At 38.6% G+C, this 25,839-nt stretch overlaps 1 protein-coding gene across 1 annotated transcript; it reads left to right on the top strand.

Moving 5' to 3' along the window:
* The first annotated feature begins 7,051 nt into the window (after nucleotides 1-7,051).
* On the top strand, nucleotides 7,052-24,940 carry kiss1ra (KISS1 receptor a). The gene is made up of 5 exons (XM_067606212.1): nucleotides 7,052-7,489; nucleotides 9,625-9,749; nucleotides 20,259-20,394; nucleotides 20,533-20,771; nucleotides 22,519-24,940. The coding sequence occupies exons 1-5, from the start codon at nucleotides 7,129-7,131 to the stop codon at nucleotides 22,897-22,899; spliced, it is 1,242 nt and encodes a 413-aa protein (XP_067462313.1). The 5' UTR covers nucleotides 7,052-7,128; the 3' UTR covers nucleotides 22,900-24,940.
* Nucleotides 24,941-25,839: the final 899 nt, after the last annotated feature.

The raw sequence follows: 25,839 nt of genomic DNA, 5'->3' as shown, positions 1-25,839 counted from the left end.
CTAATGTTCATGTTTTCCATTTTACAAAAAATTATAAAACCTACTTTGGACATATTGGTGAAAACAGCATCTAAACCTTGATCTTCAGTGTGGCCGCTTTCCATAACAGAGTGAGTAACCATTGAAATGAAGTGACGTAAAGTATTTTTGTGCCACCAATCAAATTACAGCACAGACACCGTCAGTCAGAATCAAAGCTGAAACAAACACCAAGGGGGATATTGACAAAAACAGTCTCACCACAAGGTCAATTCAGTAGAGATTCTGGAGCTTTCGATTGTATCACTCGATCTTCCTCAGCGTATGGAGGATGGATGGAGGATGAGTTGTGCTGAAGAAGATCGAGTGATACAATCGAAAGTTACAAAACAACAACTTGTGGTGAACCAGGGAGAAATATCTTCATTTTATAGAAAAAAAAAACGAGTTATAATTTTGCTCTCTAAACAAACATGTTACACGATACTTGGTTGTAATATTACTGGTCACACACAGACCAGCACGTATATACACGTTTACCATGCATATCACATCTCTCCCTCTCCCTCCAACTGCCACACACACACACACACACACTCACACACTCACACATGCTTCCATATTCGTACTTACATATTCCTACTGGATACTCATTTCATGTGAGGACCTTGTGCTTCATATGCCTCCTTCATTTTAAATCAGAAATAGTCCTTTGGGATTGGTGTAAAAGGTCATCACAAGAGCATGAACACACACACGAGACGCATGAGAATCTTAAAATTCCTCACACGACATATTTTCATTGTTTTTCCTCTACTTGGCTCACATGAGTGTGTATATGAGAATGTGCTATGTGTGTGTGTATTGTACACAGTGTACTCACTGAGCCTCTAAATGAGGACTGTCCACACTAGCTGCTAAATCTGAAATGTGTCCTTTACACCCCAAAATGGAGTCTTTTGAAAATGCTCTCCAGAAAGGGTACATCTGAAAACAACTGTCTCACCTTTTAGTGCAGACAGGGAAAATTGAAATTATGAAATGAGCCTGCTCAGATATGATATTGTTGTTATTGTTATGTGGTGAGTAAAATATCATCCAAATCTATCAGTGCAATGAAATCTGAAGACATCAATTTAGGCTCTAGGAAACTGGGATTAGATTTTTTTTTTATTCATGTGTGATGTTTAATAGACCAAAAAATCAATCTATTAATCAAGAAAATAATCATCAGATTCAACTATTAAACTATAAAATAAGCTTTTGTTTCAGTCCTAAAGACTACTGAAAACATTTATTTACCATAATACCAGTCACACCTGTACTTCTCTGGGCTGGCTCCAAGAAGGTTTTCCATTTTTGTTAAGATGCAACCCTCAATAGTCCTCCAGGTAAAGTAATTCACATCATTAGAGTTGTATAAAATAATTTTAACACCCTTTTGAGCAGAGTTTGTACAATGATGTAAAATATATAAGAAACTCAAAACAAATCTGCTGGCATAGATTCGTAGCTTGATTGAGGATGTCGGTTGCAGTCTTTTAAAAAAACCAGTGCAGTCTTAATTCTGTTTAATCCCCAGCTTTAAAGCTGCATTAATTGATTTTTTGGACTGTAAGCTGTAAACACAACATTAAGATATTATCATCTTTCAAGTGGATATGGTGAGCAAACAGTTTGTTTACACATTCAGCAGCAATGGAGCAACATTAACATCCATTCGGAGTCGTGTTTCTGGCCACCTAATGAATGTAAGGGTGTTTCCACCATTTAAGTGTTTAGTCTGGTTGAATTGGACTCTAGTTGGTGCGATTGGTTTTGGCAGATCTGTACACAGTAATTATACTCAGTGTGGACTAAAACAATCCAGACCCTTTGAGGATATGGTCTTGGTACAGTTTGCAGTGGGAATGTGATGCAACCTCGATCTGACATAACTACTAGGCATACTCTGCAAGTTTGAGTTAAACAGCTCCCATTGCCATGGTGCACTTTTCATACTGGGATGCGGATGAACAAAATCATCATTTACTGACAGCTAGCTGGAGGGTGAATCGAGGTCTGATCGGGTCCAACCTCGACTAGTGCAACAAAGTATGTTACATTTTTGATATTTTGCAGATAGGATCTTCTTCACGACCTTCTTCCAGTGTTTACGTTCTTGCCCGCGCCCCAGACAAATCTGACCAATGAGCGGAGTAAATGTTCTCATGTGGCTTGTAGTGATGCATCTTGGTTTGCTTGGATTTTTTTGAGTGAAAAGAAATTGAATGAAAGAGAAAACGCACCAAGTTTACCAAGTCATCCACTGATTCAGACCAGAGCAAACAAACTGTAGGTTAAAAAATGCCCTAAGTCAAACATTTGATGTCCTTTTAGCTCTGTTTTGGTCCCCACCGCCTCCAGAGGGAAATATCTGGCTCTTTAGCTTCTTAACACTCCACTAGCTAGTTGCTAACTGTGTTTGTTTGCTGTTTGGTGCTGGGTAGATCATCTGCTGCAGCTGGTAATGAGGCTGATGAGAGCCAGGAGACTGAACCAAAACAGTAAAGTAGTGGGTCTCAAAACCCAAACAATGAGCTGAAAGGGTTAGTCATTATAAGAGCAACGCCACTGACATCACTCAAAGTTATTTGATCCAGTGTTAATATAAATATTGATTGAAGCAGCTTTAATTAAAACTAAATCAATAGTTTATGATTGGCTGATTGAATTGGATTTTGTTTCTTTTGCTCCAAGATTCTGAATGAAGGTACAACAACACAGGACAGCTAACACAAAATATATAAGGCCTGTAGTCTGAGTTATATAAAAGAATGAATAGTAAAAATTAAAATTGACATTTACACTCAGTGTGGTCGAGCACATCTTGTGCTTGGGACGTAAAGCCAAGTCAAGTTGTTTGTTCTGCAATTAAATGTTTCTCTGCAGTCTGCTGGTGTTTCTCTGCTCACAAAACAATCACCTTTTCTGCAACAAGCAACTAAAATCCACTCTCCTCCTGTGCAGCACTGCCTCTCATCTGTTTTCCTCCCCTCAGTCTCCTCTCGTCTCTAGCACTCTTCTCCTCCTACTGTGTCTGTTTACTCATTCCCTTTCCATTTCTTCCTCTGTGTCTTCTATTGATGGATCCTAAAGTTCAAGTGCTCAGTCCTCAGAAAGCTAAATAGTGCCTAAGCTGTCCCACCATAGAGCTCAGAGCCTCCACTGCAAAATACAAATGAATGAGCTGAATCTGTTGACTTTTTCCAAACATGCATGTCATGAGTGGAAATCACTGTTCATTTGGTGTCATTCATGACTTGTTACTTTGTCCTTCTTCTATTTACTAGTTTGATAAAGGCAGTGGATGACATGAGGATTTGTCCTAAATGTATGAGGGTTTGTTGCTCTGCTTGATCTGAAACCTGAATGTAATGGAGATAATATAAGAAGTTTATTCAAAGATGGATCCTTTTTTGTTTCAACTTCAGCTTCCATATAAATTTATGTAAATCTGGGTTGAACCATTAACCATATGAACCTATGAGCATGATTTTGTGACATCACAACTCATGCTTCAGTATGCAACTTACACAAGTGTGATGTGGACACAAACACTGAATGGACTTTTCAGTGCTCACTCACCAAGCAGACATGCCAGCAAGTTATAAATCTATGCAAAGATCAGTTCAGTTTGTTAGTTGATGATAAAAAATTGTGTTCAATTGTAAAAATATCTAGAGCTTTGGCTCAACTGAATGTGAATCATGTAACAGTGATTTATGGCTAAATTATTACATTTAATGAGGAGGAAATGCTAGAAAAAAAAATTTCACCTCTGTCACACAGTGCAAGTGATTACTGGTAAACAGTTGTTGAACAGTATACAAAACACCCACCTGATCTTACAACAGTCTCCACTTCACCCATGATTGTCTGGTCTCATTATCCCTACAATGGATAATTGCCACTTTGATGAACATGCCTGCTTTTGTTTTTGTATGAAAACAGGCCATCAAAAACAGTCAAGTTTTACCAGATGAAAAAAAAAAGCATAGCTAGATCAAACTTACCAATGAATGAAACCTTTGTTCCAAAGAAGGACATCGACAATTTTGTAAGTGAGCAGAGATCTTGATGTAAAGAGCAAAACTGACTTTCCAAATGTCACTTAGTTACACAAAGTGACATTTGGAAAGTCAGTATACATTGAACATAGCTGCATTCAGGTGCGCCAGTGAAGGGGCTTGTTATTGTTCTTACTGGCACACGTGGCCAGTAATGCATCTCCTCACAGTATTTGTGTAGACAAAGCAAAATGCAACTATACTGTATGAGTGTTGAATCGCTTTGGATATACAGAACTCTGTCTTTAGAGGACACAGGAATCAAGCATATTCTACATTAAAACTGCTTAGTTTCCACTGTAATAATTTGTTGTCTTTTATATTATTTGTACTAGTTTTTCCTTTCAGAAAAAAAAGAGTGACGCCAGCTAAATATGTCAGCTAAATTTGATTGAATCAATGTGCGTCATCAGGTGAGGCATTACGACCCTCCTCTTGACTTGTGTTGAATGCGGGTTGAACACTTCTCGTAGGTGGTGAACAGAGGTTTCTATTAATTTAATGTTTTTGACACCTAAACATTTAACTTTGCATTGTCTAAAAAGACCAGAGAGAAAGAAAAAAAAGCAACGAGTGGGCGCACAGAGAGAGCTGAAACTTTGCTTTACCTTGTACTTGCGTAATGCAATTTTGCATAATTCTATACTTCAGCAGTAATGTTCAGGTACATTATCATTATCTATAGAAACAGGCAGGTTTACTGGTCTCCCTGAAAAGAAAAGACTCTGTTTGCTGTGTGATTTAGAAGTCCATTTTATGTTTTATTGGTCATTATATGATGATTTTTAGAGCTACACTACTTAGTAACTATTTACTAACTAACTAACTAACTATTAATGAAGATACATTTACCATTAAGCACGTGCATCACAAGAGTCTGGTTATTCTCTATGTTACTGAACACAATGGGCACCTACCAGCCAATCAGAATCCACAATTTTTAATACATATTGATGTTCAGGAGCTGAAAGAGTACACAATACATCTCGCACTAGGCTGCTTCCTTCCTCACCAAACCCTTGGTAGCGTCTGTTGCTTTGGCTCACGGCAGCAGTACTTGCATCTGGCAGTACATGCTGGCCTACTGTGTGCATAATGTACATTTGTAAATAGTTTATTTGCATTGGGCAGCAGATCTGCTGGCAGGCACGGTGGAGTTATACTGTTTGTTGCACTGCTTACACTACAGTTTAACATATAAGTGCAAAAAAAAGATTATTTAAAAAGCTCCTTATTTACATGACTACTTTTTTTGATGTTTAATTTCATTTTTGTATGGAGTATGTGGTTTCAACCCAGCTAAACACTTTGAAAATGAGTTTAAAAAACTGCAAAAAGACAAATCAAAACTGTGATGGATTGATTGAGCAGCATGATTAGCAAAGAGCCACATGCAAATCCTTAATTGTTTGCAGCTGCTGGGTAGAAAATATTCCCAGTTCTTCTTTTTATTCTGCATAACAATCACAGACGGTCTACTTCAGGTCCAACTGAAACATCACCTTTAGGTGATGTTTTAATGCCACATTCTGGTATTAATGGGCATGAATGAACTTTTATTTAATTGAATTTATCGAGAACCTGAGATTAAGATTAAAATAAAGTTGTTTTTTTTTAAAATTATTATTATTTAGTTAATATACGCTATCTATCTTTTTTCTTTCTGTGTAAAGGTATGTTATGTTAGCTGCAGGAGTTAGTTGTTATAATTCCTGGGGAGCAGAATGAGAAAAGAGAGGGAGAGAGCTTTTTTTTGTTACAAAATGATGGATTGAGGGATACCGTTGCTAGGAGACCCTGCCATCATCTATTTATCCCAGAATCATGCAGTAACCCACGTGCATTCAGACTCACAGTGTGTGTGTGTGTGTGTGTGTGTATACAGTACATGTGTGTGTGTACCTCCTCTCCCGACTGCGTCTGTGTGTCCTTGCTCTTGCTCTTACTATAAAGCTGTCAGCATCTCCTTCGCTCTGCTCTCTCCTCGAGTAAAGTAAAGGCAAATTACAACACTGAACTGCGCTCGGAGGGTAGACAACGGAAAATGCTTGAGGTTTTTTTCTTTTTTAATACAAAGCAATTTGGCAGGGTTATTTTTGTCAAGGTTATAGCTCGAATATTGACTCCTACGCAAGCCTGCGTTTTCTTTGAATCAAGTTACTCTTCTCTCCTCCTGGTTGGAAGGTTAAGAGATGGACTGAAAAAAAAAGCTCTATCTCCCTACCGCGAAGAACAGCAGTGGAACAAATAGAAGCAAAACTCGAGGAAAGGAAGCTGGATTGTTTACCTTTGGGTATTTGATGACTTAGCTCATAGAAGACATCTGTCTGTCCTCTCAGCATACACTCCACTCCTTGAGAAGAAATCCTTAAGGCTGCCGGGAGTCTTGCTTATCTAGCAAGTCTGAAACACAGCATGCTTTAAAGCTTTGAGGTGGCAGCAAAGGGGGCAGTGTTCATTCAACTTGATCTGAAGAATCACTTTTTGCTCTCTCCTGTGCCTCCTAGTCTTTGCCATCCTCCTCACATGAACACATCTCATTGCTCTCCTCCTGTCTCCCTCACTGTCACCCTCATGTTTCTGTTTGTGCTCTTGAGTGCAAGTAAATGAACGCCTCTCTGCAACTTGATGGATATTTATCCCATTTTGTCTTTTTCCTTTTTCCCTTTGTCTTCTCCATCCCTCCAACCTCATACTTCTTTTCATTTACCTTGTTAACTTTTTGATTTAATAACCACATTGCCTTCCTTTCCATTAAGTCCCTCTAAATTCTGTTTTTCTTCAGGCACACTCATCTCTCACGCCTACTTTCTGTCTGTCAGCTCTTCCTAACTGGCACCTCTGTTCCCCCCTCCTGTCACACTTTCTCTTACTTTTCTCTCATGCATCTTTCTTGCTATCTTGCCAACCCCCCCCCAATCTTCCCCATCTGTCTTGGACACACATAAATTCCTCCCCTTTTCCTCCATTTTATACCATCCATCTTTCTCTCCTTTTCTTAGCCTGAGGGCAGACTAGACTCAGCGGCTGAACGCCTCACATGCACACACACACACACTGTAAACTCTCTCCCCTAATTGCCATTTCTTCCTCTCCTTGGCACCTGTTCTTTCACCTCCCTCACTATTATCTCTCCCACTCTGTCACGATGTACTCCTCCGAGAGGTTCTGGAACTCCACCGAGCAGCTCTGGATCAACGGCTCTGAGGCAAACTTCTCTCTGGGAGGACGAGGAGATGTGGAGGAGGAGGAAGGGGATCAGCACCCTTTCCTCACAGACGCCTGGCTTGTCCCCCTCTTCTTCTCCCTCATCATGCTGGTGGGACTGGTGGGCAACTCTCTGGTTATTTATGTCATCTCTAAACACAGGCAGATGAGGACGGCGACCAACTTTTACATAGGTGAGTATGAGGAAAAAGTAACAAATGGCTAATTTCTATTTCTGATTTCTTGTAATTTGTGGAAGGGACATGAGACAAGACAGGTAGTGCTAGACCAGGGGATCACTGGGATAAAATGTGTCTTGTACTTATGCATGTCTCTCTCTCTTTCATCTATCTGGTAACGCTTCATTGCATGCCAGTAGTGGGTTCAAAAGACCTTCAGGGATTCACGAGAATATCATTTCACTCACTCTCCTTTTGCCCAATTAGCACACAGCTATGTTTGAGAATGTCTATGTTGATTACAGGTTTCGCTTTTCCCTCTTAAAGATGAGATAGGTATAAAGATGTGTGCTGAATTACAACTCAGTGCAAATTGTTTCTAAGACAGAGCACCTCAGCAGAAAATCTGATCAAACAGCTATAATAATTCTCTGCTTGGGGTGTTTTGAGACTCTTCTTGTTAAATACAATTTGAAATTTGTGCAAGTAAGCAATTTTCATCGCTCAAGAGCTCACAGCTTAAAATGTGTTCTGCTTATTTATGTTGTTTTATTTTGCAAAGGTTGGCTTTTGTGGTAGAAAAATAAAAGTACAGCATTGATACTGTATTTATATCTCAATTTTATCTCAATTTTTAAGTTTCATAATAAAAAATAGTGGAACAACACTAAATATGGAGATATGGGAGATATAGATTTTGTCTTGGGGATTGTTACTTTAATCTCGGGTGAATCCAGTAAAACAAGAGAAATCAAAGGAGTGCATCAATCACACTGCTGTCTTACATCTCCTCTGGTATTCAGTGCACACTGACTTGAAACCCGGGTGATTGATTTTTTGTTGTTGAAGTCAATTACTGCATGTCTGATGGAGCCGTGACGCACCTGTCACTTCAGGCGAATTGCAAAGGTGATTGATTAATTGATGTGTCCATAAAAGATAAAAGATGAATAATGAATGTTTGCCACTTAGGAACATATATTTACAAGATCCTGTGTGTAAATAAAGCAAGGCTCTGTGCAATATTGTGATTTATTGAACTGTCATAACTATTTGTGCTTGTGTTTGCATAGTGCATTGCGGATGTGACATGAATTTGATCTTGGATAATATCCCAAGGCCACAGCATTGAAATAGTTTAATATTCAGCAACATTAGATTAGCGTCTGCACCATCTGCTCACCCTTCCAGCAACATGGTCCAGCTACTAGAACGTGATTAGATCAGCTAGTGAAACAAATAGGAAACAATGTGTGGCATATTTATCAAAGTGATGGGTTAAACGGAGAAAAGGGAAAGCCAGATCAGACTACCAAGGTTATCATGACAATCTCTGCTTGGTGTGGTGTGCAAACATGAATTTATATTTTTGTGTGCACTTGTGAATGTATGAATTTGCAATATTGGATGAGGAATGTGGATTCAAATCAAGCATTTCATATTTATAAGAGTGTGTGTGTGGGTGTCATCAGTCAAAAAGGCTTGATTTTCTAAACGCGCCTACAGCACATCATCAAGTAAACAAATACTGATCCTGATGCTTACGCAGTCTCTTAATACTTGACATCAGATGCACCCGATTTATCTCACTTACCATAAGCTTTACAGAGTCACTATAGCAATAGTGTCAACAAAATTGAACATTATAATCTTAATAAAAGTAGTATTTATTGCAGGGAAATTTCACTGCATTGCAATTGATTGTACAATTGCCATCTGTTCTAATGTCAGATAATGATACTGTTGGTACAAGTTAGTGCATAAATATGATTTTTACTTATATCAGGACATATGGGTTCATAAAATGTCAAGGTGATTATCGCATCTGCTGATCACCAGGAGGAGAACTGATAAGTGGTTTAATCAGTCAATCACAATCTCTGAGTAGCTTGCTTCCAGTCTTTGTGCTAAGCTGTACAGACATGGTTGTGGTTTTAATCTTTATATCTAACTCTTGGCAAGAAAGTGAATATTTCCCAAAAATGTAAAGCTACCACTATCCCTCTCATTAATAACTAGATTGATAGTTTATAAAGAGGTGGAGTGCTGCATTATCATATTACATTCACACCTAATCTTTACTTCAAACATCTGCAGATACAGCATCTGTAAACACCAGACATCCTGTATGTTGTTTTCTCTCTGTGCAGCAAACCTGGCTGCCACTGACATCATCTTCTTGGTGTGCTGCGTCCCGTTCACTGCCACCCTCTATCCTCTGCCTGGATGGATCTTTGGCAACTTCATGTGCAAATTTGTTGCCTTTCTACAGCAGGTAAAAACATGACTCTTTTAAAAAAAAGTCTTACCACAATCATATATCAGAAATGTACTTTCTCATACACAGAACACACAAACTGCTTTCTGCACTTAAAGCACAGAAAAAAGACATTTATCAAACATCTTTATCATTTATCTGATTTGCTCTGAAATTGAACAAAACCCAGTAATTATTATAATTCAATAAATGTGCTCAAAGCAATGAAATGTCTGTCAGAGAAAAAGTTGTCTTTATAATCCACTAATGGAGGTCACAGCTTGTCCTCTTATAGTTAAGGACTGTCTCAAGAAAAAATGGCCATTGTTGCCTTCATATCTGGATTTTATAGAAGAGTTTATATAAAATGAAAGGAACTTAAACTTCCCAGCTTGGAAAGACCTGCTGAAGATCCACTGGAAAGATGAAAGATAAATGACCCATCATGATCACATGATCACCCGGGTGAGCTGTTCTCTTGAGCCTGTCCTCCCAAGAAAAACAACATTATAGGTCTATTCAACTTCAATAGCAAGTGAGCCAAACAGGGAAATCATTCAGAATACTTTGTCAGTTAATGACAACAAATAACTCTTACAGTATAATAGATATATTATTACATGGAATAAACTAGTCACACACATCTATTTTCTATCACTTTAATAGTATCATTATAATCAATTTCAGAAGAAAACACAGAGACACGAGGTGTCTGTCTGACAGGTCCATATCCACAAATGTAGAAAACAAGTTGAATACAGTAAAAAATATCCATCAGACTAACAATAAATGGGCCTGTTCATGATACTATCAAAAACAATTCAAAGCAGACATAAGCTTTTGCATTTTCACTGAGATAGGATTACATGCTATATAATCAGGTGATTTACTATGATAGTACTATCGTACCTATCAGACTTCTGTCAGTTTGATTTTGCTATTTCAACATAGCTTGGCTCATAAGTAGTAAGGATGATCCTGAGACACTTATGCAACTACTCATTAGTCATGAAATAACGCGCCCTTGTTTTGATGGCATTCATATGAGAAAAGCCAGACTCACAAGTATAAGTCGATCCAAACATTGTCAGTATTAGCAAGGCCTCTTTACTTATTGTGGTGTGCTGATATTGGTTAACATGGTTAGACCAACAGTCCACTACAACCTCAGACTGCAAGTGCTGTTTTAAAGCAGAGCAGGGCTACACATCAACTAATTTCGTCTGAAAGGTGCTCTCATCAATACAAGACATTACTTCTTTTGCTGTTATACACAGAAGTCTGCCTCAGGTTTGATGGAAAATGGATCACGAGCAAACTGCAGTACCTGCAGTACTGCAGAATGTTGAAGCCTTGGAATTTCTCAGTAAAGGTCAATTTTGTCATAAAGTCTGTCATGACGGGTGTTATGTGTGCCTCAGGTGCTGTGATCATGAATACACAGAGTTGTGAGAAGTGCATCAATTTTGTATCCATTAGGTCCATTGTGAAAATCGTTAGCTTTGTCTTGAAAGCACAAAGTCTCTCAGCCAAATCAGCAATAGACTCTTCAAGATTCAAAGTGTTCAAGTGCCCAAAAATGTCACATAGAAAGTAGACTTCTTAAACTTCCATAAACTCTTCATCCAACATGCGCTCCCAGAGGCTGGTTGCCCGTTTATGTTTACACATGCAAAGGAAAGACACAATCTCCTGGCGGAGATCACAGAAATGGTTCAGCACCTTTCCTCTCGTTATGGACCAGTAAGTCAGTGTGTTCAGCAAACATGTCAGCAAGCAGCAGATGGAAAAGGCGATGTTGTTGGCTGGAGGCTGAGTGAATGAAATTCACAATGTTCATGACAGTGTTCATGGTGTTTTTCAGATCACGACAATACAGACTGATGAATAATACAGTGTAAAAGCTGCACATGTGGGGCTATGGCTGAAAGCCTCGCCACCAGCCCTTGAACTCTACCGATCACAGCTGGAGTGCCATCAGTAACCAACAGGCAAACCTTTTGTAAGTTCACGCTTGTTAAAAAAACAGCTGTAGTGTGTCCCTCCAATGGAGTAAGGCCCAGTAGTTCCTCCCAAAAGTGCACACCATCGAAAATCCTGACAGTTTATCAGTGTTTTCTCTGAAAACAGCTGCCTGTTTGGAAATGAGTTCAAGTTAAGGTGATACAGACTGAACCAAAATGTTAAAATTGTCGTAAAATTAAAACAATGAGCTGAAAGACAGAGTTGAGGGGAACAATGGAATCCCATTATTTTCCCATCTGTAGGTTTGTCACTATGAGCAATTCCTCTCACATTTAGGTACACAGTAATTTGTTCTTAAAGGGGACTTATCATACTTTTTGTAATTTTCTCTCTTATTTTTACACTGTAATGATGTTGGATGTCTATGTTAAATATTGTTAAGGGTCCAAAACTTGAGGTGAACATATGTAAAAATGGTCTCTGCAAGTCAAAGCCCAGGCTTCAACCTGTTCTGAACACTTTGTCTGCAATGTTACCTCGACTTGATGACATCCAATTGTTCATGCATGCCCACAAACAGCTGTCTGTTCCATACTGCTTGTTGCTGAGGTTGTTTATGTTGTCCACCAGCATATTTCTGATTGTATTTGTGCTCAAACATGTACAGATGTATTTGAGAAGTTTCCATTTTGTGTAAAGAATGAGAAAAAGAAGTGAAAGCCGCTGGACGTCTGATCAATCAGAAGAGAATGGGCTCATTGGGAAGGGGGTCTTAAAAGAGACAGGAGCTACAACGGCCTGTTTCAGACAAAGCCTGCACTAAGGGGCTACATAATGGGTCAGTATAAGATAAATAAGGAGATTTTTGAAATATAAATCATGCAAAGTTGTTCCAATAGAGCCCCAGAATACAAATTGGTGCAGCTTTAAATCATACTGCAATTTTGGCAGGAAAACCTACTTCTGCACCTTATCATGAGTTAAACACGCAGGCAAATCTAAGGCCAAATAAAGGGAAGCCAAGCATAAGCTTCAACCTGTTGCCTCCATACAGCTTATTCAAAGAGGAATTATTGAGATCTTAAAAGGCCACTTTTCTCTTCTACACTGCAATTACATGTCACTTAGTCATCCAGTAATAACTGCAGATTACTCTAAAAAGCTAAATCTGCACCCAGACCTAAAGAGCTCAAAAAGACTTAATTGTCAGTGAAGGCATAAAGGAAGTGGAGGGTTGCCATAGCTCCTGTTTAGTTAATAGGCATCCTGTCAGGTTCAAATGCAAAATGTAGACCAACACTGTCTCCAGGAAAAAAAAGTTGATACTTTTTACGTAAGAAAACTGAGCTTGACTAAAATATGCTGTAAAATTAATTATATGGATGTAAAAAGTCAGTCTATTGTGTTTGGAGATTGTGTTAAACCTTATTCATTATAAAGATGGAAGGGAGGAGAAGACGGTCTGACAGGCGGACAAAAAGAAAAGACATTTTCTTTTGAATGCAGAAAGCAGTACATGGCTAATTTGAGTGTAAGACGTCAGTCTGAGAGGCAGGCAAGCAGAAAGGATAAAAGCATTTTTAATTGTGAACTAAGAGGCATGATTCAACTTATTCATGTGGACATGGAGACTAGTACATTGGAGAAAGCAATACTATGGCAAAGCACACTTCTCCTCTAGCTTTGATTGTTTTTCCCTCTATTTGCTAGTTTCTTTTCTTTTTGAAAAGGAGCTGGCTTTTATCATCTAACCCTGTATATTTTAAAATGTTTTAATCCATTGCTTTGAAGGGAGACCCACCACCATTTATACAAGAGCAAAGGATAATTAGGTTTTTAATGATTATAAGGACTGGAGAACTGACTGCTCACCCACCTCATTATTCAAACGCATTATTCAAATAAATATGGACCAATAACTTGAGTGGTGTCTCAAAGATTTCACAGTTCAATGAAAACAAATGAAAGGAAACAGTGGGTGAAGTCTCTGTTAAAGCAACAAGTTGACTGATAACGTTACCACCTCTACAATTTTACATATTACAACTTGATACCATAGCAGAGAATGACCGTGGGCTTGATCAATACTAATGACTCGACAATCACTTTTTCTTTTGAAAGTACTTTTGTTTTCATTAGCTCAACATGGGAGGGCAGTGTAACAAACGCAGCAATATTACTATTAAAGGGGACATATCATGCTTTTTGCTATTTTCTATTATTTTTATATTGTTATGATGTGAGATGTCGATGTTAAACATGGGAAAAGTTCCAAAACTTGAGGTGAACGTATGGGAAAATGCTCCCTGCAAGTCAAAAGCCCAGCATTATTTGTGCTCTGAGCACTCTTTTAGCCAAGTTACCTCTACTTTTGCACTGAACTGACATCAGACTGTTCACATATGCCCACAAACGGCTGTCTGTTCTGTAGCCTTTGTTCACGTTTTCCACTCCAAAATCGAAATCGAAATCCACTGAAATCCTGCTACCACTGTTTATTTATGTAGCCTTCAGAGCTGCTGGAATTCTTCCAAGCTGGCCAAACAGAAGCTAAAACGGCCTGTTTGAGACAGAAACTGAACTGAGGGGCTGCATAAAGGGCCAGTATAAGATAAATACAGTTTCTTGAACTGTAAATCATGCAAAGATACCAGTAGAGCCCCAGAATATAAATATGGACTTGGAAATGTGCATGATACGTCTCCTTTAAAGTATTTTGCACTGCAATATGTATATCACTTCTACTTTACACATTTCCGTTGGATCGCAGCTGTGATTATCTACTGTAGCATAATGTATCTGATGTAAAAACCTGATTTATAATTCCCGTTATTTGAAGGCCATTACAGTTCATAAGCAAAGAACATTTGACACCTGTGGGAACTTAAATCATACTACTTGCATGGCTCTACCATGCATGGCCTGTTGCACAGCCTTTCACTGACATACATCAAAATGCATTATGGATTCTGGGCATGATTTGTCCCTTTACCGGTAATCGAAAGTTCAATTGAGCCCAAAGAATCTGAGGAGCAACAAGGATCCTCCTGGAAGAAATAATCTCTTCTTAACAAACATACATAAACATTAAATCTTATATAAATCACAGCCCGGAGCACAGGATCCATACGACCCCGCAGTCATCCAAGTAGTTTACCTTAATTCTTTATCAATTTTTAGAAATATCACTGTAATGGCACCACATCTGGATTTTGTGTTTTCCATGATACTTTTTTTCATCTAATTGGATTCTTTTCGGTCTGTTTTTCTTTCCCTTTTTGCTCTCTTACCTCTAACTCTCTCTTATTAGCAGGTTGAGGGAATTAGAGAAAGAGTGTCACTGTTACACTGTCACAGTCACAAACCCATGTCAAACTGTGTTTCAGCAATGCTAACAATCTTGTTAATCATTACTGATTGTGTTTGCACTCTGCAAAGCAAATCTTGGCTGGAAAAATGCTCCGTCATGCCCCTACAAGGACAAATAATTTGCTTTTACATAAATAACCCAATGGCCTTTTCTTTTGTACCATCATCCAGACAGATTTGACTTTTAGCTCAATTTCTGGTAAGATCCAAAAGAAGCTAACTCAGTAGTTGTTGGTGTGTGATGAATTTTGCAGCCTCTTGGGGCTTTAAACTTTCAGTCGTACAACTATAGCTACTGTATATAAAATGAAAACCTGCTGCATTGATAGAGGCTAGTGAGAGTCGATAAATGTTTACAAATTACTCATCTGTGACTCACTCATCCTTCTTTTGGTGCAAGAAATGCGAACGAGTCTCACATTCAACATTTATTGGAACAGGTGTTACTTGGAAGATAAAATGAATGCCAGTTTGTTAGTCATGAGAAAAAAAAAAAAAACTCAAGTCAGCCTCCTGTCTGTTAATTAACTGATGAGTAAGACGACAGTAAACTGCTTTGTAAGGCATCATGTTTTTGGTCCAAGACAAACAACAAAAGAACATGTTGTTTCTTGTATATATTAGTTACCTGGAAACATTTTTTAATAGGTTATATTCAACATGCACTGAGTAGGATGAAGATGCACACAGCACATACTGTTTATTTCTTTGAAAGCGAGGAGCCACATGTCTCCTTTTTCTTGTCACCATGAGTCACTTTCCATCTGCACCAAATGAATCCAAGACAGTGATTACTATTTTTCTCACCTCTTACTAGAAGCTCTATTTTCCTTACCATTCTGTAGTTTGTATCACTGGTGTGGTGTTGGGAGGTAATGGATGGCAATTTCAAAGAAACAGTCGGGGGGCCAGACAGAAAGATAGTAAGACAGAGAGACAGACACCTCCTCTACATCTTTGAGGAAACTGAGCAGCACATTAATTATGAAAAATGCCCACTAGAAATATTTGACTGAATGCTATATTTCTTTTAACCCTTAGAGACCCACCATAGACCCATTTTTCAACAGTATATGCCAAATAGATAAACATCATCTGGAAGCTAGGAACCTGAAGCACTGTGTGTCAAGTTTTTCTAGTCATAAATCTGTTATAAACAATGTGTTTTAGTTAGGTGCCTATTCAAATTTTGAAAGTTTAGAGTTTATAAAGGCTTAGAACGTAATGAGAGAAGTATGTGATGGTCATTTACATGCTCAAATATGTCTCATAAATTGTTGCAGCAATTTCTGGGTTAATACCGTTTGTTGCATGGATTTGGTGCAAAATTAAACCATTCCTGACCACTCGAGAATTGCTAAAAATGGTCAAAAATCCCTCCAAAATTAAGATGCTTAGACTTTGAGGAACACCATAGAAAAATCTATGCTGTGATTTGATATCAAAAACTTTTGACCTTTGGAGATTTCTGTAAGAATTGCATCTGTCAGCGATTGGATGGCGAGGACACATTTACACTGCATGCAAAAAACTGCATAAGCATAAAGGGGGCATGTCTGTAAAGGGAGACTCGTGGGTACCCATAAAACCCCTTTGAAAATGGCCAGGCCGTTTTTTTCTCGCCAAAATTTATCCTAACTTTGGAGCGTTACTTAGCCCCCTTTCCTACAAGCTAGCATGACATGGTTGGTACCAACGGATCCCTTCCCAGATAGCAAAATTGCTGTGGACCAGATCCGGCCCACAGTGGACACTTTCGGCACCTTCATCTGGCCCACTTACCATGTGGAATGATGGCACTTGTCTGTCAACCAAGAACAAACCAGATAAACCAGAAATGGCCCACATCCAGAATGCACTTACCCGAGAGCACTGCTTCTTTATCAAAAAAGGCCCACATCTGATTTGAGATATTTGGGGCATATTTACCATTTTACATGTGGCCATTTCGGGCTCACATCCATTTTGTCTGGGCCAGAAGAAGGCCAGCAGTGCCACATCATAGCCTGATGTAGCACTGCTATGTGGGTTAGGTCGTCTAATTTATGATACCAGCATCTTCACTTAAGCTTTACAGCTGAGCCCAGATATCAGATTTTTTTTTCATTTGATACACATTTGCTGTGTATCATGGCTACATGGCTACAAAGATAAAAAAAAAAATGCTGTTTGACTCCATTCAATTGTTCTTTATCATTCTTTTATCTTTACTAACATCTTCTAGTTTAATGAAAATAATTCATCATTGCATGGCATAGCATGGATAATCCTCAAAGCAGCAGATTTAAACATTTTGTTCAGTAGTAGTAAACTTTTTTTAATCAAAATATATAAAAACAAAAGTAACTGAGACAAAATAGATAACACATAAAATGCAAAACCCAGGGCTGCAACTAATGATTGTTGTCATTATTATTATTATTCTGTCAATAATCCATAGCCTTTCAAGACACAATCACACCGTATTATTTTAAGAAAGATATTGTGCAACATACAATCGTTCTTTTGTAAAGCACAAATCAATCTTTCCTCATCTCACTTAAAGAAATGAGAGGAAATAGAGGCTGTGTTGCCACACTGCTCAGCTAATGATCTAAATATATTCTCTTTGCAATGTTCAAGCCAATTCCTTTAAATGGACATGCATTAAAGATAACAAAGTAGTGCAGTCTTAATCCACCAAGCTTCTTAAAAATTGAGGGGTCGCTGTACGCACTTCCTCAGTGGCCTCAACACTGAACTTATCCCGACCCCTCTCTGTGTCTCTCATCATATCCTTTGACATGCTGATGTGGTGCTCCAAACCTCTGGAGGGTAATGGGTGCTGGCTTCATAGTCATAGATAAGAGGTAGAAAGAGAAAGAGAGAAAGAGGGCCGACACATAGAGAAAAGAGTGTTTTAAATTAGATCCTATTTGGAATGGAGCATATAGAGAGAACTTTTGACCCCTTATTTCTCACCCTGCTGCACATTATTTCAAAGCAATATGGATTACTGTACCTATAGATAACACAGTAAGACTCTCAGAGGTCCATGTAAATTAAATGAACAAAATGTAATTTTTGTTTAGAGGATGAAAAGAAATGTTATGCCTGTTTTCAGTCTCATCATCCTGCTCCACTGGATATCAATGTATAGATGCGTATGAAAAGAGAACATATCCAGTCAGAGTGTTTTCTGCTGTAGAACGTAATGACTGTGAGAGTAAAGTAAAAGGATGTGTATTTTTGTTTATTATCAAAGGCTGGTTTGGGATGAAATATGTCTAAATATGAGACTGACACAGTGCTGTCAACTTTAAAATGTTTCTTTTTATATAGGGAATTTTGTCAAAAGTCAAAGTCTGCATACTGGAACATTTAATCGCAACATGAATTCTCCATTTGGCTATAAATTAGCATTCCTCTGACGTCTCTGGGTTTAATTGAATCAAGCATCATTGAACCCTATTAATAATTAAATTGAATGATTTGTTCTTATGCTAATTAAAAATACTTATCGCAAATGCAGCCTCGTCTCTGCTTTCCGTCTTCCTGTTCCCTTGTATGTTTCCTCTATCCCTCACTCCCTCTCATCCCGCATGCTCTTCAGTTAAAAAGCACCAGAGCTCATTAAGAAAACCTCAGGCGACTTGGAGAGCTCGTCTGAAACAAAGGTGGTGCAAAACAGCTGCTTGAGTTTCTCCTTCGCTTCTTAATGAAGTGTGATTAACTGAGGCTGGATGCACATTGGTGGTTGCAGGGGTGGTTGCAAACTTCTGTTGCAATTATGCCATCCAAACTTGTGATATGTTCTCTGAGAACACCACTTAATGTGACGGTTTGTTTGGAAGCGGTGGTGCATTTTTTTAAAAAAAGTTCATAAAAATGTAAGAGTGAGTTGAGTGTGTAGCACTGGAAATACAAACCTGTGTTGGCATATATTTATCATAATAATAATTATCAGTGACATTTTCCAATGAATACCTGATTTACTACAAGTGTTACATGTGCTTTTTAAAACACCCTGTTAGGTCAAGTCTTTCCTTGAATAAATCCTCTGGTCCACCACAGGAAATTAAGTATTTATTTTCAGCAGTGGAGACAATGATGTCTTAATAACAACATGAGGTGGACGTCAGCTCACAGGTAAAGCATAAATAATGCTAAAAATATCATCATGCCAAGGTCAAATTTCCAAAGAAAGCTGCAATGATTTGTAGATTAATCGATTAGTTGGTCGACAGAAAATGAATTGTGCCTCAACAATTTTGATGATTGATTTATCATTTTGAGTTATTTTTAAAGATAAATTGTCCAAATTCTCTGGTTCCAGCTTCTCAAATGTGAATATTGTGGTTTCTTCAGTCTTCTTTGATATTAAACTGAATATCTTTGGGTTGTGGACTGTTGGTTGGGATAAAACAAGACATTTCAGGATGTCACCTTGGGCTTTGGAAAGCAGTGATTGACATTTTTCACCATTTTCTGACATTTTATAGACTAAACGACTAACTGGTTAACCAAAAAGTAATCAACAGATTAACTGACAATGAAAATAATTGTTAGTTTAGTCAGCCAACTCACATGGAGTAAACTATTACTTAAATGTAGAAAAGCTTTAGTGTTTGGCATCTAGGCTCTGACTTTGTTGCTCCCCACAAGGAAACATTTATCTAACATAGCAGGCAGTGGGGAGCGACAATACTAACTTCCCCTCAAAACCACATTACATTCATAGCCCAGCGCCAGCCATTATGAAGAATCTCTGTGGGCCTAGGCACCAGCCGCTGTGTGGCCATTCCCCTGCTAAGCACCTCAGACCATGAAGGGAACATGCTATCTAGTCAAACTCATATGTGTGGGCCTAAGACTTGGACCCCCTGCTCCACTGGCATTAGCTGAGGAAAATGCTGGCTTTTTGAGAGCAGAGCTCAGGTCCTGATGGTGTTATATATTGTAGATGGGGGCCTGAGAGAGGCAACTGTACATTGTACAGTGGCAGGAAAGAAAATCTTCACAACTGTGCATATGTGCAGGGATAAACCCAATAGCAACAGCTCTTCCAGGGCTATGCCTAATCTGGAGTTACAAAGTTTGTCTTCTGCGCTGTGCTTTGATTGCAGTAAGAACACTAAACCACAAGTCTCTGACGTTTTGCACATTTAGAGTATAGCACTATATGTTCTGTATATGCTTCTCTGTCTTCCTTAGGTGACAGTTCAAGCCACATGTATCACTCTGACCGCTATGAGTGGGGACCGCTGTTACGTCACAGTCTACCCTCTGAAATCCCTCCGCCACCGCACCCCGAGAGTAGCCATGATTGTCAGCATCTGCATTTGGATCGGTCTGTCCTGCTAATTTGATAAAAACTACTCTCATTTTTTCTCATTGCATTTGATCTTTATTTGTTCATTCATTCACTACAGTGTACAGTTGTGTATAAAAAAAAAAAAAAAAAAAAAAAAATTGCCGTTCTGTCCAGGCTCCTTCATCCTGTCCACCCCGATTTTAATGTACCAGCGTATTGAGGAGGGTTACTGGTATGGCCCCAGGCAGTACTGCATGGAGAGATTCCCCTCGAAGACACATGAGAGGGCTTTCATCTTGTACCAGTTCATCGCCGCCTACTTGCTGCCTGTTCTCACTATCTCCTTCTGCTATACTCTGATGGTGAAGAGGGTGGGCCAGCCCACTGTAGAACCTGTTGACAACAACTATCAGGTATGTACATGGTTTGTTGTGCTTTGTTTAATTGCTTGGCTTAATTTTAAGATGTGATTGCTAATGCTGCAGCTAATTAAATGTCAAAAAGACTGTTCTCTTCTCTTCAAGTCTCTTCGGCGGTTCCTGTTTCTTTACATTTGTTATCTTGCTTTTGATGTTGGCTGTCTCTGAAAATGTGTTTTAAAGCACCTGTCTTTAAAGCGGCTATATTCTTTTGTTTTATAATAACAATGACTATGCCAACAAATGACTATATGTAATGTAAAAGGTGTTGCTTGTAGTGACATTATTACCTGGCTCTGCAGTCCCCCTTCAGCTTTATGGTGTTTCTTCAGTGACTTTTCAGCTCATGTGTTTGGTTTTTGGCCCACAACTTTACTATTTTGGTTCACTTTCATAGCTGTTGTCAGCAAAAAGCTCTTAAAACCCTTTAACTTTATGCTAACTACCCAGCATCAAAATGCAAGTAGACAAGGTTAATGACTATCTTGTGAACACAGCGGAGCATTTAGCAGCGAAGGAGCCAGGGCTTTGTTTCCCGATAACGACTTAAGTGTGTTTTCTAAGAGCGTTTCTCCAAATTCTACATGCATTTCCCAAAGCAGTGTTTAAAAGCAAGTGCATGCCGCTCAGAGCTTCTTAATGTCGACTGTTTGTGGTGCTGAAGATGATGATGAACACATTTTAAAGTAACTTTGCATATTTAATGAAAGCTCACACATCACAAAATGCAAATGCTGTAAACTACACAAACACACACAAAAAAAGTAAGCTTAATGTGCAGTAAACAGTCCATAGCCCTTATATTTCAGGTTACTGAGAGGAAGTCGGTTTAAACATTACTAACCATATTAAAACTGAAATGAAACAGTGGAGGTTTCTCTAAGTTTCATGAATATGTCATCCTATCATCATTTCTGTATTAGACTTGCTGTATGTAAGCGTGAGGTAAACAACATTCACACCATAAATAGAAAGAAAAGAGAAGATACAGAACCTGAAAATATACCACCAGGGAAGTGGCATTTCAGATGAACACATTATGCAAGAGAGAAAGGAGGACAATTTTAGAAATTTTAGACAATTTAATAAACATCAACATCACTCATTTTACGTCAAACATCACTTAACAAAGAACACCATTGCTCATGAAAACATATAAACCTAAAAATGAACAAAAACAATGAAAACCAAAATAAAACATGCATCTTAAGATGCTCTGAGCCTCCTACATCACTTGTTAATCTACAATCATTTCTAAGAGCATCTTCAGTTACAGTGCTTTTAAAAAACACCTCTTGAGCTTGAAAAGGTTTGCAAGATTTTGTGATCATCTTAAGTCATCTTAAGTTGCTTTTGGGAAACAAGGCAAAGATATTTCTCTCAAGAGTTAGTGGATACCAAAACAGAGTGGATATTGGACTTACATTCACCAAGTGGACAGAAAAACGACTCCAAATTAAGTTAAGTTTAAATATATTTTATTTAAAGATCACATTACATACAGAAAGCAACACAATGTGCTTCACAAGGCCAAGAGCAATACATGTATAATGACAAAAAATACGAGCATACATACCGTCATACAGAAAAACAAACCAACATAATTAATACTAATGTTGCTTCATATCTGCTGGATGTGTAAATAGGCAACTGTTTGCTAACAAGACCGCCACATCAGTGTGTGATAATATGATACGATGTGTTGCATTTATAGCTTGCTTTTGCTACTACTGCTCCTCAGGTCAACCTACTGTCTGAGAGAACAATCAGCATCAGGAGCAAGGTCTCCAAGATGGTGGTAGTGATCGTCCTCCTCTTCGCCATCTGCTGGGGTCCCATCCAGATCTTCGTCCTCTTCCAGTCTTTCTATCCAAACTACCAGGCCAACTATGCCACGTACAAGATCAAGACATGGGCCAACTGCATGTCTTATGCCAACTCCTCCGTCAACCCCATAGTCTACGGTTTCATGGGAGCCAGCTTTCAAAAGTCGTTCAGAAAAACCTTCCCCTTCCTGTTCAAGCACAAGGTCAGAGATAGCAGCATGGCTTCAAGGACTGCCAATGCTGAGATCAAGTTTGTTGCAGCAGAGGAAGGAAACAATAATAATGGAGTAAATTAATTTTGACAATTAACAATAGGAGGAATGATTATTGTTTGTATCTTGAGACATCGCAGCCGAAGAAAATTAAAATAATGATAAATGCCGATCATGAGTTCTGGCTTGTTTCAAAGGGAGAGACACATTTTATTTACTGTATGTTAATGAATTCAACTAATTAACAACTAGATGTGGAGAAACACAGACTCATAATATGGATGGACACCAACAGCGTTTGCACAGTGTCACCTGTTCCCCTGTCAAGGCCAGGCAGTGTTGGCACATAACCTCATCTATCAAGCTGCCAAACACCACAGCCAAATAATAATAGAGGTCAGTGACATAGATATAATGAAGAAAAGGAAAAGTTTGGTGCAACAGCTGCACATGGGAGTCCTAATCCCCATAAGATTATGGCTAATAAGGTCTCCAGCTTTGGTATAAAGCATTTGGACAGTTGACAATTTTACATAAGCTAAGGAGAAGGACACATTTTTGGAAATGACTGAACACTGAATGCTGATTCATAATGGACAATTAATACACTAGATGTACTATACATTGACATGCTTTTTATAACTTGTTTTGTGGTTGACATTTGTTTCTTCACTGAAGAGAAAAATAATAATTCAATTGAAGACACTGTATCTGTGATTCTGGAAAACAGCAAACTTACTTCTTCAAAGTAAGTAGATTAACATTTTGGGAAACACACTTATTTCCTTTCTTGCCGAGAGTTAGATGAGAAGGTCTGTACTACTCTCACGTCGGTATGCTAGATATGAAGCTATAGCTAACAGCAATTAGCTTAGATTGGAAAAATCTAGCCTGGTTCTGTCTGAAGCTCCAAAATACACACAGAGAGCCAAAATCAAACTGGAACTTCAGGATTCCACTTCAGAAGTAGGAAAACCTCATTAAAAATCCCACTGACATTTGTAACTATACTAATAGTTAAAATCCAGTCTTGGAACTGAGGATTTCTCAACAGTACATTGTGCAGTTCGCTTTATACGTTTAGATAAGGATGCAGATTTTCTTAAAAACAATCTAATATCATTGTTTATTCAATATTTATGTTTTTTAACTGCCTCTAATGAACATCATTTCCCATAAGTCCTGGATGTTTGTGGGCTAAACATCATGGCTCAACAGAGGTGAGGAGTCCATTAGCAAGGGGAGAGGTTGCGGCTAGTTCAGACATGTCTGTAATAACAGCAGCACAGAGAGGAGTGAACACTGCACAAGCCTTTACACAACAGAGATTAAAAGTATAAAGTTGAAAAATGACTTTAGAAGACAGTGTTGGGGAGTTTTTATGGATATGGACAAAACCAAGTTATAGTGACGTATGTACCTGCGCTGCCAGGTTTGTAGTTCTTTTAATGGGGGCTGTAGTTTTTTCTGTGCGCACAATGAAAACGTTATTTAAGTTAAAATAACAAAAGTTTAAACTTCTGATAGCATCTGCTGTGGTGGATGCTGAGGCATCTTGGAATATGGAAAGTAAACCCCAGTAACACGCTGACAGACAGATGAAAGAAATGCTAAATAAGAGATTGCATTGAGTTACAGAAGCTAGTGGAATGGAGGCTAACCGGAGGTGACGTAATGACTTCAGCTCTCAGTGCCTCTAAATCTCACTGTAAATTCCGTCTTGTGTTTAATCCATACACAAACATAAATGTGGAAACAGTTTATCCATCAATCTTTTTTGGTGGCAACTCTTTTTCATAAATATAAAAAAGGAGCCAGGCTTGCTTTGTCCTCCTGCTTCCAGCCTTTATACTAAGCTAAGCTAATCACCACTTGGCTCTGGCTCTGTACTTAATGCACAGGACATGCGTGGTATCAATCTTCTCATCTAACTCTTGGAAAGAAAACGAAAAGCATATTTTCTCAAAATATCGAAATATTACCTGAAACAAGACTAGGTCAAAACCTAGTATATGGTTGGACCGTATATGGTAAATGTGCAACATTGTGGCCAATTTGTTACAGGGATAGTCAGTGGTAGTGTCTATAATGTGAATTCCTTGATATTAAATGTTCATCGATTTTCTGTAGTGGTCCCAGTAATATTTGTTGTTAAGTGTACTGAAGTAGCATATCACATGACATGGTTAAGCTACATTTGAGAAAAAAAAAAAAAAAAAAAAAAATCATAAATGCAATTGCAAGAACAAGACTTTCCACACATATTTTTAGATGTTTGATTTGAAAGAGAACTAATTTTAATTTTAATTAGAGCTATTATATTTATCTGTTACCTCCCCTGTTCTTTCATCTGTTTCTATCTGTGGATGTCTCTCATTTTTCACTCTGTATTGAGTGTTTTGTGAGAGTGATTGTTATTTGGGTTGCTTTAACTGTGTTCTCTCCCTCATACCTCTCGGCGCATGGAGAGCTGTTTTCTCTCGTACTCTGCGAGCTTTGTTTGTCGTGGTTAGAATGCAGCCAAAGCTGCCGTTGGAGGTTTCTCATGTCCAGCAGCCCGACATGCACCACTGGGTGAGCTGCCAACATCATCCGAAGGAGGGACATGACCGCGAACCTCATGCGCTGGTTCAGCCGCAACAACGCCTCCACACACTCCTCCGTGGTAATGGAAATGCTACATGGGTAAACTCCATCACTCGTCTGGCCGACCAATGGTGTAACTTCATCACAGTCAGTGAGTCAGTGACGGACAGATATTCGGGGTTATAGGGCTGGACCTATGGCTGTATCTTGAAGTTGTGATATTGTTGTAGGATAGATCTGCAGGTTGGGGCTCCATTCCTTTTCCTGCCCAACTTGCATCTCAAACAAACGACCGAAACACAAAACCTATACATCAGTTGAATGTTTCCACATGGAAGTTGCTGTCTAAGGAATAGTTTTGTCAGAGCACTCTGTGGTGTCTCAACTGAAGAAGATCATGATGGAGATGGTGACGTCTGAAAAACTGAACAAGATGTT

The sequence above is a fragment of the Thunnus thynnus genome, chromosome 12 (genome assembly GCF_963924715.1).
Source record: "Thunnus thynnus chromosome 12, fThuThy2.1, whole genome shotgun sequence".
Taxonomy (NCBI): domain Eukaryota; kingdom Metazoa; phylum Chordata; class Actinopteri; order Scombriformes; family Scombridae; genus Thunnus; species Thunnus thynnus.
Note: the sequence above shows the minus strand (reverse complement) of the source record. Positions and strands in the feature narration are given on the sequence as shown.

Bases quoted from the DNA above. Each gene is read 5' to 3' on its own strand.
- kiss1ra (XM_067606212.1), top strand. From the start codon at position 7,129: ATGCACACACACACACACTGTAAACTCTCTCCCCTAATTGCCATTTCT. The intron at 7,490-9,624 runs GTGAGTATGAGG...CTCTCTGTGCAG, and splicing joins GGCGACCAACTTTTACATAG to CAAACCTGGCTGCCACTGAC. The intron at 20,395-20,532 runs GTCTGTCCTGCT...CGTTCTGTCCAG, and splicing joins CAGCATCTGCATTTGGATCG to GCTCCTTCATCCTGTCCACC.